General features: G+C 39.1%; 2 protein-coding genes across 3 annotated transcripts in view; one reads left to right on the forward strand and one right to left on the reverse strand.

The window, feature by feature from the left end:
- ACOT12 (acyl-CoA thioesterase 12) overlaps positions 1–803 on the forward strand; it is a 58000-nt gene extending 57197 nt beyond the window's left edge. The window contains 3 exon segments of the mRNA XM_077759834.1: positions 110–236; positions 497–576; positions 578–803. Coding sequence (XP_077615960.1) covers positions 110–236; positions 497–576; positions 578–647 — 277 coding nt within the window. The 3' untranslated portion in view covers positions 648–803.
- A 2321-nt stretch (positions 804–3124) lies between these two features.
- On the reverse strand, positions 3125–9482 carry ZCCHC9 (zinc finger CCHC-type containing 9). 2 transcript variants are annotated; one of them, XM_077759866.1, is made up of 6 exons: positions 9408–9482; positions 7888–8297; positions 7130–7280; positions 6809–6901; positions 4989–5057; positions 3125–3720 (listed from the first exon to the last, which is right to left on the reverse strand). In XM_077759866.1, the coding sequence occupies exons 2-6, from the start codon at positions 8269–8271 to the stop codon at positions 3602–3604; spliced, it is 816 nt and encodes a 271-aa protein (XP_077615992.1). In that variant the 5' UTR covers positions 8272–8297; positions 9408–9482; the 3' UTR covers positions 3125–3601. The 2 variants fall into 2 exon arrangements, with proteins under 2 accessions (XP_077615992.1, XP_077615991.1); XM_077759865.1 differs by lacking the exon at positions 9408–9482 and adding an exon at positions 9112–9401.
- Positions 9483–15035: the final 5553 nt, after the last annotated feature.

A 15035-nucleotide genomic window follows, 5' to 3' on the forward strand; every position in this document is an offset into this window, starting at 1 on the left:
CTTTCACTTTTACCTATGTAAATAAGTTGAATTAACTCTAGGAATTTGTTTTCTAACAACCGGTTTTCGTTTCTCACAATAACTTAGAAAGTGTCCTTTCATTTTTCAGAAGCACTTACACAGTGGCAGTGAAGTCGGTTCTTCTGCCATCAGTTCCCCCTCGTCCACACTACATCAGAAGTGAAATCATATGTGCTGGATTTCTCATCCGTGCTATTGACAGCAGTTCCTGTACCGTAAGTTTGATGAAACATCTGCACATGAATTTGCTACTGCCGATATAGAGAAAGATTTTACCCACATTTCCTGATTAATTGTAATTCTGTCATGTGTGTCCACATCAGGGGAATCCTGAGGTCATGCTTGTAGATCATTCCAGAAAGTCCCCAGAAGATTAGGGTCATAGCCTTCCCTATACCAACAAGATTCAGACCGCTCCTCAAAAAAGCTCCAAGTCAGTAAACAATTAAAATAATGTATTTTCTTTTTGAAACAGGTATCATACTTCAACCAGATTTCTGCTAGTATCTCTCCTTACTTTGCTGGAAATCTTGGTGGCTGGTCAAAATCCATAGAAGACAGCAGCGTCTTGTATACAGTTCATAGAGAATGCTACTGATGATGGACAAACAGATTTTAAATGGTAAACTGTCACTTACTTGTAATTTATTTCCCACTTTCAATTCCAAGTGCCCTTAGCCCTGACACTTTGGCAAGCTTTCGGGCCACAAAGTAATTTAATATTGGCCTAAGCAAATTGCAGTTAGGAAGGGGTTAAAAAATAAAATTCACCTCAGATCAAACACCAGTGATTTGGATAGTTAGTATTCTTTAAAGAGCTTTAAAACTGTTTTATATCATCTGTGGCTCTGCTCCTTCCCAGGGGCACAGGCAGTGGAAACTGCCCATATGCAATTTTGTGTGTTCTGTAATATGGTACAAATATGGTTTAAAATGATCATAAGCACGTTTAGGCTACAGAGATGAAACATGTGTTCTGTTTAAAATGTATAAAATTTTTCTAAATCAAAAATGATAAATTGGCTAGTTGATGAATAGTGTGGGATTGTTCCATATATGGCAGATATCTGTATGTCAGGAGCATCTGACAAGATGTATTACATATTTTAGAGCTTTAAATTAGGAAGACATTAAAACATAATGGAATTCAATCAATTTTAGTAATAGGAACTACTTTACTAGTGTCATTTAACATATATTCAAGGTGGCTGGCCAATTTAGTATCTATTGATATATATACACATAGAAAAGTACCTGCACAATGTGATATTGCAGAGAAAGAGAATATTAACTGAGCTCTTCTTTCATAACCATTACATTAGCACTTTATTCCCTAGACTTCAGCATTCATTATTCTACTCTGTGATTTGTCTTAACTCATAAGACAAACCAGCATATGTCAAGTTAGCCTCCTCTACAAGACAGCATTTAAAAGTTGAAGGACTTCTCCATTAGAGTTTAGAGCACTAAAGAGGTTAGGAACATCCTGCTGTCAGTATATCAGATCTCTACCTCTGCTTCCCCAGCCTACCCTCTTCTCCAAACCATCCACTCACCTAGCCTAGGTCTGTTTGTTAATTACTTTTATTCTGTGACAGCAGGTTTTCATTTACATGAACTTTGGACCAGGCTCCAATTATATGTATTAACACTTACATACGGTAAGAGTGAATATGTAGATTTAAATACCTATACATTTCAGAAGCAGAAAGATTTTTTTAGAATATTTTTAGATTTTAAAAAAGTGAAAAAATTAGCTATAAAGGAGTTACCTTACACTAAAATTCTGTATGGTAAAATTTCAGACCTCTCCTACAGTTGAGTCACTTCCAACTTCTGTTGTAGGTCTTTGAATTCATATTCTTTTGAAAATTACTGCAGTGATGACTTGAGGTACTGGAGGAACATCCAAGTAGGAAGTGTATTCAAGGATATTGGGGCCAGATGGATTTAGGAGTCAGCCATAGAAAAGTGAATAAGCTTGTAAGAGGTGACCTTTCCAAAGGACTGAAGGAAGAGTGCTTAATGACCAAGTCTGAGGAGATTCAGCAAAACACTTTTAAAATGTTTTTATATCTAATCTTATTTTTCTGATATACTGGTATTTCTGATATACATCTCCCCCTAAGTTTTCTCTCCATTCTAAAGCCGCATTAGAAAGCATATGGCCTTTTCTTCATCACTGCCACAATCCCAAGTGCCTAAGAGAGTATCAGGAATATATCAGGAACTTGGGAAATAGTTTGCTTTCCTCATTTGAGACAGGTTTCAACCGGCCAGAGTCCTTCACACCTGATAGAACAGTTGAAATAAATCTGGCTGTGTTTGGACTCAATGACTAAGGCAGCATTGCTTTCCTTCTCCAGCTGCATGACTTGTGTGTTTCTTTTAAATGACACTCCTTTCCTTACATTCTGGGATGCTGAGCTGTATTCTGTCATGTTTTCCTCTCATACCAAAAGTACAACAGCTCCTATTAAGACTAGAACTGTTGAGCTGTGCAGACATTAAAAGAGAGAAAAGTGTTTCTTTTCTTATTTGGTAAATATTTTGCTTTTGAAGCTTCAGTAACTAATCGCAGCTGTTTCCTTTAGTTACAAATGTATCCAATCAGGTAAAATTCCAAATGAAACACACAATCCACTAGAGTCATTTCATTAACAGTACAATGGGAGTCCTAAGCCTTGTGAAATACATGTATTAAGTATGCATGTATTCATCAAATCCAACAAAGAAGCTAATGGGTCTCTGATTAGCGTTCTAACTCTATTATGGCGATACTTCCGTCTCACCCGGACTCATCTAAAACACGTGAACAAAATGCTATTGAGTGTGATACACAATTGTTAAGTGACATCATTTGGGTTAAATACTCCAAAATAATTTTGGCTAGAATTTCTCTCTTGAAAATCAAGGACAAAGAAAGAGCTGTTGTTAAGGTATTCTTCTATTTTACCTCAAAAACTTGTACTTCATGTCAAAAGTAGTAAGTTAACCAAAATAAATCTCATCTAGAATTAACAAAAGATTGTGTTCCCAAAGGAATTACATGGACATAGACAGACAATGGCTAGTTCAATCCAGAATGAGGTATTCAGAAAAATAAGAGCAAATAAATTTTTTATTAAATATCTTAAAAATACAGATTTTGTGGCAACTTATAAATTCCTAATAATAAATTGATCTTTTGAACCAAGAAAACAATATAACCAAACTTCATTTCTAAATGCAAAGCAGTTATACCTTGTTTAAGGGTGGTTCACATTAATGCATAATTTTTAAGAAAAAGACAATTGTTACAATCAAGTATATAACCACTTATTTATACCTAAGTTCTATCTGATGAAAATAGTCTTTTAGAGAATCCAATTTAAAAATCTTACACTTTTCTTCAGTGATTTTCTCCAGTGATCGAGGCACTCTTTAGTTGACAGCACTCAGGAAACTATCTGACCATAGGCACATCATTCTAGTATCTATAACACAGGTCTCCCAAGGGTGCCCAGCTCCAATTTGTGAGGTAGGCCCAGTTCAGAATGGTTAACAATGAGGTGGTAACTAATGATAGTACTAATCATTATCAAAAATTAACAACTTTAGGTATCTTTGTTTTGGGTTTCTGTGGTTCAGGCACATCCAAAATTTCTTCATAGTCCGCACTCATTCCCTTTGCCCAGCGACCAACTGTGACCACTCGCTCTGTCAAGGAATCAAAGTTAGAATGTAAAAAAAAATGGTAATCAAATACATCCACCCAGATTGGTGCGAGCTGAGCAAAGGAATTAGTTTTTACATGAATAATCACAAGGAGGGAAGACTCCATCACTAAAGGAGAGTGAGCAATTCTGTAATTGATTATAACCCTTGATTTCGGAGTACCACAAGCAATTTCTCATCCCAATTAGGGAAATGCAGCAACTGCTTTGCAATGCAGAAATTGATGAGAAACTCTTTCATTCTTTCCCAGAGTTCATCATTACAGAGTCAATGAATTCCAAGAATCTGTAAACAGTAAGACTTATGAAGCATCAGTTTTAAATGCACGAGATTCCACCTGTGAAATTATACAACATCTGCTTGTCAGTCTTGTCATTTGGGAAGTGGCAATCCTCCCAGGAGGGAGAATTCAAATTCCACTTCCATCATTTCAGTCTCCCTGCCTCTAATGTAGCAAAGTTGGTCTTCTTCTAGGCAAAATCATAAACAAGAACTCTTGGTTTTCAAACTTAAATGTTCGGGTAGGAAGTAAGAATGGGCAGACTTCTTGGGCAGTACTGTGACTATCTGAAATAAAAAGAAATGTGTTTTTCCCTAAGAAGCACTACTGCTATCCTCCTATCTTGCATTCTTTTGGTCAAGATTATTATCATTCTAATCCAGGTAAACTAATAAAATAATGGTCTCCACTTCCCCCCCAAATCTGCCATAGGTAGAGCAAACATTTATGAAGTTTTTGGTGACCAAGGATATTTCATTAGGAAGAAAATTTATCTGGTCAGATATTGTACCTTACCCAATTTTAGTATTTTTGGCAGTTTTTACAACCAACTCTGAATCCTTCAGGTATACACAAAGCAAAACATATGTGAGGATGGCAATCATAAAAATATGGAGTTATTTTCATATTTCTGATTTTATCTTAGTGAATCAGTATTTTTCTTTTAGTAACAGAATTGGCTTTATTATTAAATTCATTAGTTGGCAAATATGAATGTTAATGAATAAGATGTTTTATAAAATCAAGGTGCTCCAGGACTTAATAGTCACTTTTTTTCCACCTAATAATACCAGCTAATGCTCAGTTACTACTGTGTCTACTCCTGACAGAGAAATGATTAAGTCATCACTGTAGTAGAAAACCAGGTTGCCTTAAAACCGTGGTACCTCAGTGAATTCTTCATAACAACATTCAAGAAAAACAGAGAGTACTAATCTAACCCCTTCTAATGGAGGCCCAGAGATCTCACCTGAATTCCGACTCTCAGGGCAATCTTTCTTAAAATGTTCCACAGAGCCACAGAGTCTGCAGCAACCACCTAATGAAAGAACAAAGTCAATGAAAACCTCTCATACTTGAAGGGATTATAATGTCTCAAAACACTTTTCTTATCTTACTTGGTCCTCACAACTTCATCAGTTACATAGGTAGTTGGAAATAGGCACATAGGCAGGTGCCACCATTCCAGTTAATAAGTCCACTGTCCATTCATTTTGATCTCACAGAGCACTAAACTGTACCTATCCTACCATTTCTTGTACCTGCCTTCAGGGGAGAAGGGGGAAAAAGAAGAGAGATATAATGGAAGAAGGTACATGTCCTCTGGAGTGACGAAGAGCCACTGCACAGAAGACCAGACCTTAACCATGATTAGATAGGCAAAGATTTGTGAACTGTTGAACCTGTAAGCAAAAGTTGTGTCCAGATGTGTTTTGTGAGCAAGATGTCCATAGTTCTTATCAAATGATCAATGACCTCAAAAAAGGTTAAGACCCACTGCTTCACTGCTCATCTGTACAGGTCAGACAAGGGTGAGCAGTTACAAAAGGAATGAAATTAACTTTTGTTTTAGTCCTTCTATCTGCCAGGCATTTTACCCTAATGAAACTGCCTCTCTGCCTACTCCAAGCAACATTCCAGGACTGTGAATTACAACACATATGGTTTCTAAAATTAGCTTAATGATCAAATACTATTACTTAATGGTCAGCATTAAGCATGACATGCTTAAAATGTTAAGTGACTTATCCAGAAAAATGACCTTATAGGATGTAAACCTGGCTGAATTCTCACTTCTATGTGATCTATTTTCTTTGCTGCACTTTTTAAAAATATCTAGTTAGTGTGCATAACCATCCAAAGCCATTTTGCCCATTACTCATGTTGTCTGACCTGTATATTTTCCAGGGTTAGGCTTCTTTACTGTACTGTTCTTTACTGTACTATACTATTGTACATGGCACTCACCAATGGTATGATACATTCTGAGTACAGGGACATGAAAATACGAAATAATGTTCATCTTAGAGTCAATGAAATACAGTTCTTCATCTCCATTTTACAGGTGACAAAATTGAGATGAGAGAAATTACTCTGCCAGAGTCCCACAGCTAGTGAGTGGTGGTACTGGAGCTGTAACTGGTCACCTTGATTCCAAATGCTGTGCCTTTTCATTCAGCCTCTCCCATGGAACCCGGGACATGACACACAAGAGATGTTTAGAATCTGATGGTACCAGCTATCACATGAGCACACTACTCACATTACCAGAAATTTTCCTCCTTAAAGCTTTAGACATCACAGACTTTAGGGACTTTAATGTTAGCTGAGCTAAAGATAAGAATTACAGGATTCCATGCTAGAAAATTGACAAAGGAAAACATTCAGAAACAAAAATTACTACAAATGTTGAAGAGTGTGTACCAGCCCATCTATCCAAAGTTGTATGCTAGCCTGTGATTAAATTCGCAGCACTATTTTTTAAATATTATATTAGCTTGAGATATAATCCCTTTACTTATGTTATCTTTAAAAGTAGATATTTATAACCTGCTCTCACAAAGGATGCTGAAAGCACAAAGTTTGAAACATACACTTTAGTTATTCCTGACTTGATTGATACATCCTCACATTACACATAAAGGCCAGTATAAAGAATAGTTTGATAACTCAAATTCTCAAGGTTGTTATTTGTTCAACAATTAATTCAAAAACTGTTTGAGTATAAATTAAATCACAACTCTGCATGATAATTGACCTTTTCTGACATAAAAAGTTAACAGTACTCACCATCAGCATAAAGTCCTTTGGGATTATTAGGACAAGATCTGGACAGATGTCCCATTTCCCCACAAACAAAACATTTTGCGAAAGGAAATTCACCTGTAAGGATCAACAGTTCCTGTTAAGTTGGCTCAATATAGAACAAGTCATGTAATTCATATTATAAGTACTCTGAAAACCCCTATTTTTAATACAACTTGCAGTTCAATCTTGATTTCAAAATATCAAGTGGTATACTCATGACAATTTCTGTCCAGAAAAAAACCAGTTGGTTACTTACTGGCCACTTCTGACATTAACCAAATCAAAAACCAATAGAAAACATACCAAGAGCTGGGTCTACTTTGGCTTTGCACTTGGTAATTTCATGCTCTGTGGACCCACACCGGTAACATATTCCAGTGCCCATATCTTGATTCTCAAGGGCAGCTGGGCAATCTGCAATCCCATGGCCAGGTTTTCTACAATGGAAACACACCTAGGAAAACAAAATATGAGTTTCCACGTTACAAAACGGTATTGGCTTTATCAATTCTTGTTATAAAAAATACCTTTAAAACATTTCTCATTTGTAGGGCATCTGGGTGGCTCAGTAGATTGAGTGTCTGACTCTTTATTTTGGCTCAGGACATGATCTCCCAGTTTGTGAGATTGATCCCTGTGTAGGACTCCACTATAATAGCAGGAGCCTGCCTGGGATTCTCTCTCCTCTTTCTGCTCATCTCCTGCCTCACATACTCTCTCTCTCAAAGTAAATAAAAATGAAGAAAAAAAAGCAAAGGGGCACCTGCGTGGCTCACTCAGTTAAGCATCTGAGTCTTGATTTTGGCTCAGGTCATCATCTCATGATTCATGGGATAAACCCTGGTCAGGCTCTGTGCAGACAGTGCAAAACCTGCTTAGGATTCTCTCTCTTCTCTCTGTCCCAGTCCCCTTGACACCCATGTGCGGACAGGCTTTCTCTCAAAATAAACTTAAAAATAAAAAAGATGCTTGTAACCATACTCTGCTAAAATATACATGTGTGAATGAGTAATAGTTCTGGCTTATACAAAGTAACATTTCAGTAGAAGCGATGTTCTTACCATTGCATTTTTCTTTGCTGCTTGTCTTTTTAGTCTTCTTCCTTCCCGGCGACTATCTTTCTTTAAAGCAACTGCAATTTCTTCCCTTACCTCCTGATTGTCCGTTGCTATCCTCTCCACATTACGAACCATCTGTGGGTTTTGCCTTAGGTATTCCAGGAATCCATTTACATCTTCATTTAGGTACTCCTTTTTCTTTTTGTTCTTTTTGTGCTTTGTGTGAGGCGTATCATTTTTAACAGAGATCCTATTGGCTTCAAGTTGTTTACTCTTTGGTAGGTTTTGGCCTTCTCCCTCAAGGGACCCCTTCTTCATATCCTCCCATGATGTTGCAGCCAAAGGTCTCTTTTTATGTGTGGTAGTAACTCGTGCCCACCTGGTCATGATTTCATCAAAGTTACCTTATAAAACTTTAAGACAAGCATGGCTAGTTAGTAACCATTAAAAAAAAAACCAAAAAACAAAAGATACGGAGTGTATCACATTATGCCCATATGTTGATGCTTTAATTATTATATTTTTTTACTTAAGGTAGATATTTGGATATTTAGTTCTATAATATGCACAGATATGCATATAAAGTAAATATAGCTCTTACCAGAGAAGCTATCACAAAAGCAAAAGAAACACACGTATATAAATGCTTAAAACTGTAAAACAATTCAAGAAAAAAAAATTACTTTGTAAAATACTATGTATTACATAGTAATACAGTGAATGAAGTTACTTTTCCCAATTCTGCAGTTTTCCCGGCTGGTTGTATCTCTAAGTCCAAGGTCTACATTCTCCCCATCTTCTTGCGTAGTCTGTCAGTTCAAAGTAAACTATTTGCATAGCAAATTAAGTATACAGAAACCCTGTCCTTAACGCAAAGTTTGTCATTACAAACCTTCCCAACAGAATGACAAGTAAAATAAACACGTGTTTGCGGCCAAGTGATAATGCGGGCCTTCTAATCAGAATAAACTACTTCCAGCGCAGTGGTTTCAAATCATTTTCAATTAAGCCTCGCCCCTTTTAGGGCGGCATCCCGTGTACCATCCGCGGTTAAAACCTCAGCTATCGTCTTCGGTAACATCCCGCAACTCAAGCCGAAAGGCGGAGCCGGTAAAAAAGGTGAGACGCTGCATACTACTGTATAAACCACGCGCGCACGCTCATCACTGCAGAGCCTGCGACTAGCACAGTAGGGCTGGAGCTGTTGAGGAGGTGGGGGAGCCTTACCCAGAGGACCCGGGAAGGGGGAAGCTTTGGGTATGAAGGCCGAGTCGGCTGAACACACTCCCACGGCGGGGGCCCCAGCAGGGCTGTACGCGCCAGCCCAAGAGGCGAGCACCCCACAGCTGAGGCCGGCGCGCTCAGCCGGCTGCACAGCCAGGCATTCCAGCCCCATCTGGCGCTGACGGCTGTTGGGGGCCTAGCAGTCAGTCTCTGCGCCTTCCCATCACGTCCCTGGGAACGAACGGGAGGATCCCACAGCACCTGGCGCCCCCGGGGTCCTATCGTGCGCAAATTCTTACCGCGCATGAATCCTCCAGGGCAGCCGAGTTAGCCAACCAGAGAAGCCCGTCCCCTGCAGCCGAGTCGGAAGTGAGGACCGGAAATACGTTGTCGTTGAGAGCGCGTCACTTCCGGCGGGACAAGCTGGAGGTACTGGCTTGTGCTAGGGTCTCTCCGTGCGCGGGTAGATGAGTATGAGTAACTATTGATGGGACGTCTAGCGTTTTAAGGTGCCGCGCTGCACTGCGAGGACACAGATGAAGAGTGCTTAATCCGTGGTGTCTGGAGCCCACAATTTGGAAGAAATGCACGGCACGATTGGGGGGAGGCGGTGTGAAACACTGGAAAGACTTCCTTGAGAAGGTGACCTTGGAACTGTACTTTGAAAAGCAAAAATATGGTGAAGTTTGGGGCGGGAGTGAGTTAAGGTCTTTCCAGGCAGATGTAAAAGTCTTAGCGCAGTGGAAGTGGGTCACTGTGATAGAAATATAAAAAACGTTTAGGGCCCTAGTTGGTGGAAGTCGGTGATTAATTTAGTTAAGACTAAAATTGAAATAATTCTACTTTGTAGTCAGAGAAGTTCTCTTTAAGAGGAAAATCCTTGCCTCTTAATTCATTATCTCAACAACCTCTCCCAAACAGCTACCACCACCAGTTGTACTTAGTCGGGGAAAATGGCATTATCACATCACTCAGTTCACCAGGTCTGCTACTTTCATGCCCAGCATCGTGGTCAATCTCTTTTACCCCTTAAGTATCTGTCCACTTTATCTCCACTGCTACGTCCCTTGTGCCAGGCTTCATCCCATCTGAACTGGGTTACTGACAGCAGGTCTGGGCGTCCAATTTTCACCAGTTCTTGGAATCCTTTTCCATGCCTGAGCCGAGGGAACTTTTGAAAATGTAAATCAGATTGTTCAGCTTTAATCCCTTTCATACTTTTCTGTTCTTAAGATGAGCTCCAACCTTAACTTGGTATTAAATCCTTGCCTATTTCTCTATCCTCACCCTGCACAATTTCCCCTTCTTTGACCAGGAGTCTTTCCTCAGTTTCTCATAGGCTGCATGTACCTTGCTATTCCAGGCCTTTACCTATGCTGCTCTCTTCCTACGGTACTCCTTTTCTTCTAATGAGGTAATTCACCTTCAAGGCATTACACATTTTATTCTTAAGTAACCTTTCCTGTACCCCTTCCTGCCTCCCCCACCCCCAATAGATCAATCCCTTGTCCTAAACTCACGGCAGTCTTTGTTTACACACTTCAGATTCGTAATTGCATAGTGAATTCTATGTAAGTTGTTTTTGTATTCCCACTGCCCGGTATATATAGTTGGTGCTCAGTGTGTTTTTGTTAACTAAGTGAAGAGTAAGTACATTGCAATGCTAGTTACAGAAAAGTAGAAAGTGACCTGATTTTCTTTAGGAGAAAAGATTAAAGTCAATGCTGTAGGAATACTAGGGAGGGTATGGTGAATATCAGAGATATCCTAGGTCTTATGGTGGGGGGAGTTTTAAAAAATAAAAATTTCCTCCAGCTCTTGAAGAGAGGAAGCTTCCTAAAAGTTAGATGATCATCCTCATACCGTGTTCTTACCCAGCTGACTTCAGGTTCTAAGCGCCAACCTAGTGACATTTCATAAAGAGATTTTCTTTTGTAGAAGCCGGGTACTTGGACTTGATGCACACCACTAGAGGGTGCATTCATCTAAAACTTGTCTTTTTAGTATTAGGTTGAATTTTAAATTAGAAAATGACTCCTTTCCTGGCCGTGAAGGAACATGATCTCAAATTGTTTTTGTGGAAGTACATCAGGTGTAGATTAGTAATTGAGTAAATAAGTCAATTTTAAATAAATTAAATAAATAAATCCTGTGAGATTCAGAATAAAATATTCCTATAAATATTAATAACAGCTAACTTTCATTGAAGATTTTATAGATACCTAGTACTGGGTGCTAAATGCTTTATATTCATGGCCTACATCACCCAGTATCCTGAGAGGTAGGTACTATTATTTTCTCCACTTTACAATGAAGAAACCAGCTCAGAAAGGTGAAGTGACTCACCCAGTGTCACACATCTAGTAAGAGGTAGAGTCAGGACTTGAACCAAGATCCCAGGTCAACAGTGTGAGCTTCACTACCTTGAAGCTGCAGGGGATTGCTTACCTGCCTGCCTGCTTAACCCACTTTACAACAGACTTAAGTTATCCTTGCCCATAGGGGACTTTATTTTCTTAGGGTGTATTCACTTGTACAACTCAAGGGATTATCTTTTTCTTAAGCCTTACCTATTCAGATATTATTGAACTACTACAAATGTGCTATTTTCATAACATTATTATCCACAGGGTAAATGTTAAGTGAGGAGCTAAAGTTTGGGTTATGAAGTGCTGAAGTACCTCATTTTTAGAAAACTGAAGTGTATTATGCATACTGAATGGGATATAAAACATACGAACTAATTATAAAAAACAAGGTCATGTAAACACTACCCAGCTTAGGAAGCTGACCATTGCCAGATACTGATTTATATTAATGTAATTTTTTACATGGGCAATACATTTTTATGTTTCATACAAACAAGTTACAATGATAGACGATTTCTACAAACCATATCTCATACTGATAACTAGAAGTTCTGGGCAAAATAGAAAACACAACTGTGTGAGGATTCTGAAGAGTAAATAAAAGCAGACCCTTGTGGAAGGCAGTCAAAATCTGAAGAAGCTACTATCACATGGGTTAGTGTGTGTGTGTGTGTGTGTGTGTGTGTGTGTGTCTTTGCATTGAAAGTGGGCCACAGTCTCAAAGTGCATGAGCAGTTAAAACTGTAACAGAAAGCCTGCGGAACACCTAGGTGGCTCAGCCAGTTAAGCTCCGACTTTGGCTCAGGTCGTGATCTCCTGGCTTGTGAGTTCAATCCCCACATTGGTTTCTGTGCAGACAGCTCAGAACCTGGTGCCTACTTCAGATTCTGTGTCCCCTCTTTCTGCCCCTCCCCTGCTTGTGCTCTGTCTCTCTCTCTGTCTCTCTCTCTCAAAACTGAATAAACGTTAAAAAATTATAAAAACTTTTAAGAAAGTCTGCCATCATTTTTCTGGTTGCAGAAACCAGGGGGAAAAAAGCATGTAACAACCATACCTGGATAGTGAAGGGGAGTTGTGAAAGGGAGAGAAAAGGATGTTTCTACTTCTGTAATGTGAAGTCTTGAGCTAGGCTCTGACCCACATATACAAGACTAACTCGGAGGCTTAAAGAAATGAACTGAGATTTTATTGGCCACCCACAAAAAATGAGACAAAGCCTATAATGCCAGTCCAAACAAGTTAATTGTTAAAGTTTTTTTTTTCCCCATGAGGAAGAATAATTCATAGTGTATACAAAATAACATCCACAATGTCCAGGATAAAAATCCAGAATGTAAACTTGGCGTTGGTTCAGTGATACTTTGAATTCTGGTCTTCTTTCATAATTTGCCTGCTAGTATTTTAAGTCCTCAAATAGCTGATGTATACTTGTTAGATGCATTCAGTAGGACACAGAGGGTGGAGTGTGCTCAATTCATCTTACCTGAAATTGGAACTGCTCCCATTAGAATTTTGGATCTTCACTCTTGACTAGATTGTCTCAGAGGGAGAGGTGCTTGGCTAAGCCAAGGTGATGCAGGACTACGAGTGTCAAAGGCCCAGCCTCAGGGATGTGGCCGTCTAGCTGAGTCTCACACCAGTGTAAGCAGCTTCAAAACAAGCTGTCTGGGGTAACTGGGTGGCTCAGTCGTTAAATGTCTGACTCTTGATCTCAGCACAGGTCATAATCTCACAGTTCATGGGTTTGGATCCTGCACTGGGCTCCACTGACAGCACCAAGCCAGCTTGGGATTTTCTGTCTCTGTCTGTCTCTGAAAACAAGTAAATAAATGTAAAAAACAAGCTGTTTAACTATAATTTGGAATGGAAGATAGTGAATCTAGAAAGAATGGCTGGGACCAGATTTTGTTAATTGAAGTGTTTTTCAATGCCAAATCAAAGTGTTTGCATTTTGGGGCACCTGGGTTGCTCACTCAGTTAAGTGACTTTGGCTCAGGTCGTGATCTCAAGGTTCATGGGTTCAAGCCTTTGGGCTCTGTGCTAACATTTTTTAAAAAGAATATACAGTGCATCTGTATAGATGTATAAGATGTAGAGGAAAAGTTATGTACAGTACAAATGTGCACCCAATGCAGTACTCAGAATAGTGACACTCAACTCCTTTAGAGTCTACAGAAAAATAAAGCAAGAGAGAGAGAGGAAAAGAATTAATGACCCTACTTTCAGAAATAAAAATGATGTCCGGAACAGTGACATTCTAAGAGTTACTTTCTTCAAAATCTCAGTCATTTAATCTGCTTTAAAATCCTTACAATAAGGCTAATAGGAAAGAAATGGAGTTTCTTTTTTCTTCTTTCAGTATCACTTTACAAATGCTCTTAAATGAGTATGCATTACATTTAGAATTATTTTTTATTTTGAGAGTGAGAGCATGCTCACGAGAGGGGGAGGGGCTGTATACATCATGCCACACCACATGCAGGGCTCTGTCTCATGACTGTGAGAAAATGACCTGAGCCAAAATCCAGAGTCACATACCCAACCGAATGAGCCACTCAGGCACCCGTAGAATTATTACTAAAGAGTTTTTTAACACCTGAGAATTTGGAAACCACATAGGGGAGTTTCCAAAATATACAGATTTATAGAAATACATGCCTTTAAAAATATATTCTTGTCTTAGAGGTCAGTAAATGAAATGGCAGAGAAGTTGATTGTCACAGTGCTAGTGACAGTTTTATTACCTCGCATGCACACGGAGATGGCCCTATATTTTTATTTCTTTAATTGCATTGTTGGTTTTCTCAGTAACAAAGTTACAAGGAGTACTGCTTTCAGAAGTGAGGGTGCCTGGGTGGATCAAGTCAGTTGAGCATCCAACTCTTGATTTCAGCTCAGGTTATGATCCCAGGGTCATGGGATTGAGCCCTGATTCGGGCTCCACACTGAGTGTGGAGCCTGCTTAAGATTCTCTCTCTATTACTCTGCCCCTCTCCCTGACTCACACTCTCTCTTAAAAAAAAAAGGGGGGGGGGGAAGTTACCTGAAAGGTTTAACAGGAGAAACTCATTAATGGAAGCTGCCTGAGGCAGCTAAGCCATACGGAATAGGAATAATATGATGTTTGTATTCTCCCCTGAAAAAGCTTGAATCTTTTCCACGGCCTTTGTTTAAACATGAGTAAGAATAGCACTGGGAATATTAATCACAAAAAGGATGTGGCCCTCTGACTCAGCTCTAACCCTTTTCTGCTGTACCTCTTGAGTCTGAGCTCCTCATCATGCTTTTTAGCAGTATGACGTCAAGTGCTTCAGATGAATACTTAAATCTAAATTAGATGCAAGTGGTAAGGTTTCTCCTGTCTGAAATGAGTACTTACTTCTCTTCCTCTTATGTCTGAAGAAATGCTGCCTGATTTGGGCGCTAGATGGTTCCTTCCGAGGGAGCAGTGGGAGGTCTGTAGTTAAAAATCGAATTCTATAAAATGGGGTAGGTGAGGAAAAAGGCATTTTTTGATCTCTATTGTATGCCAATATTTTCTTAAATGCTAGATACATA

Source organism: Crocuta crocuta, unplaced genomic scaffold (assembly GCF_008692635.1).
Source record: "Crocuta crocuta isolate KB4526 unplaced genomic scaffold, BGI_CrCroc_1.0 scaffold162, whole genome shotgun sequence".
NCBI classification, from domain to species: domain Eukaryota; kingdom Metazoa; phylum Chordata; class Mammalia; order Carnivora; family Hyaenidae; genus Crocuta; species Crocuta crocuta.

What these genes read in the sequence shown, in the direction of transcription:
- ZCCHC9 (XM_077759866.1), bottom strand. Translation starts at nt 8,271, where the DNA reads ATGACCAGGTGGGCACGAGTTACTACCACACATAAAAAGAGACCTTTG. An exon ending in CAGCAAAGAAAAATGCAATG is followed by an intron (nt 7,281 to 7,887) that starts GTAAGAACATCG and finishes TTGTTTTCCTAG; the next exon opens with GTGTGTTTCCATTGTAGAAA. An exon ending in CAAAGGACTTTATGCTGATG is followed by an intron (nt 5,058 to 6,808) that starts GTGAGTACTGTT and finishes TTCTTTCATTAG; the next exon opens with GTGGTTGCTGCAGACTCTGT.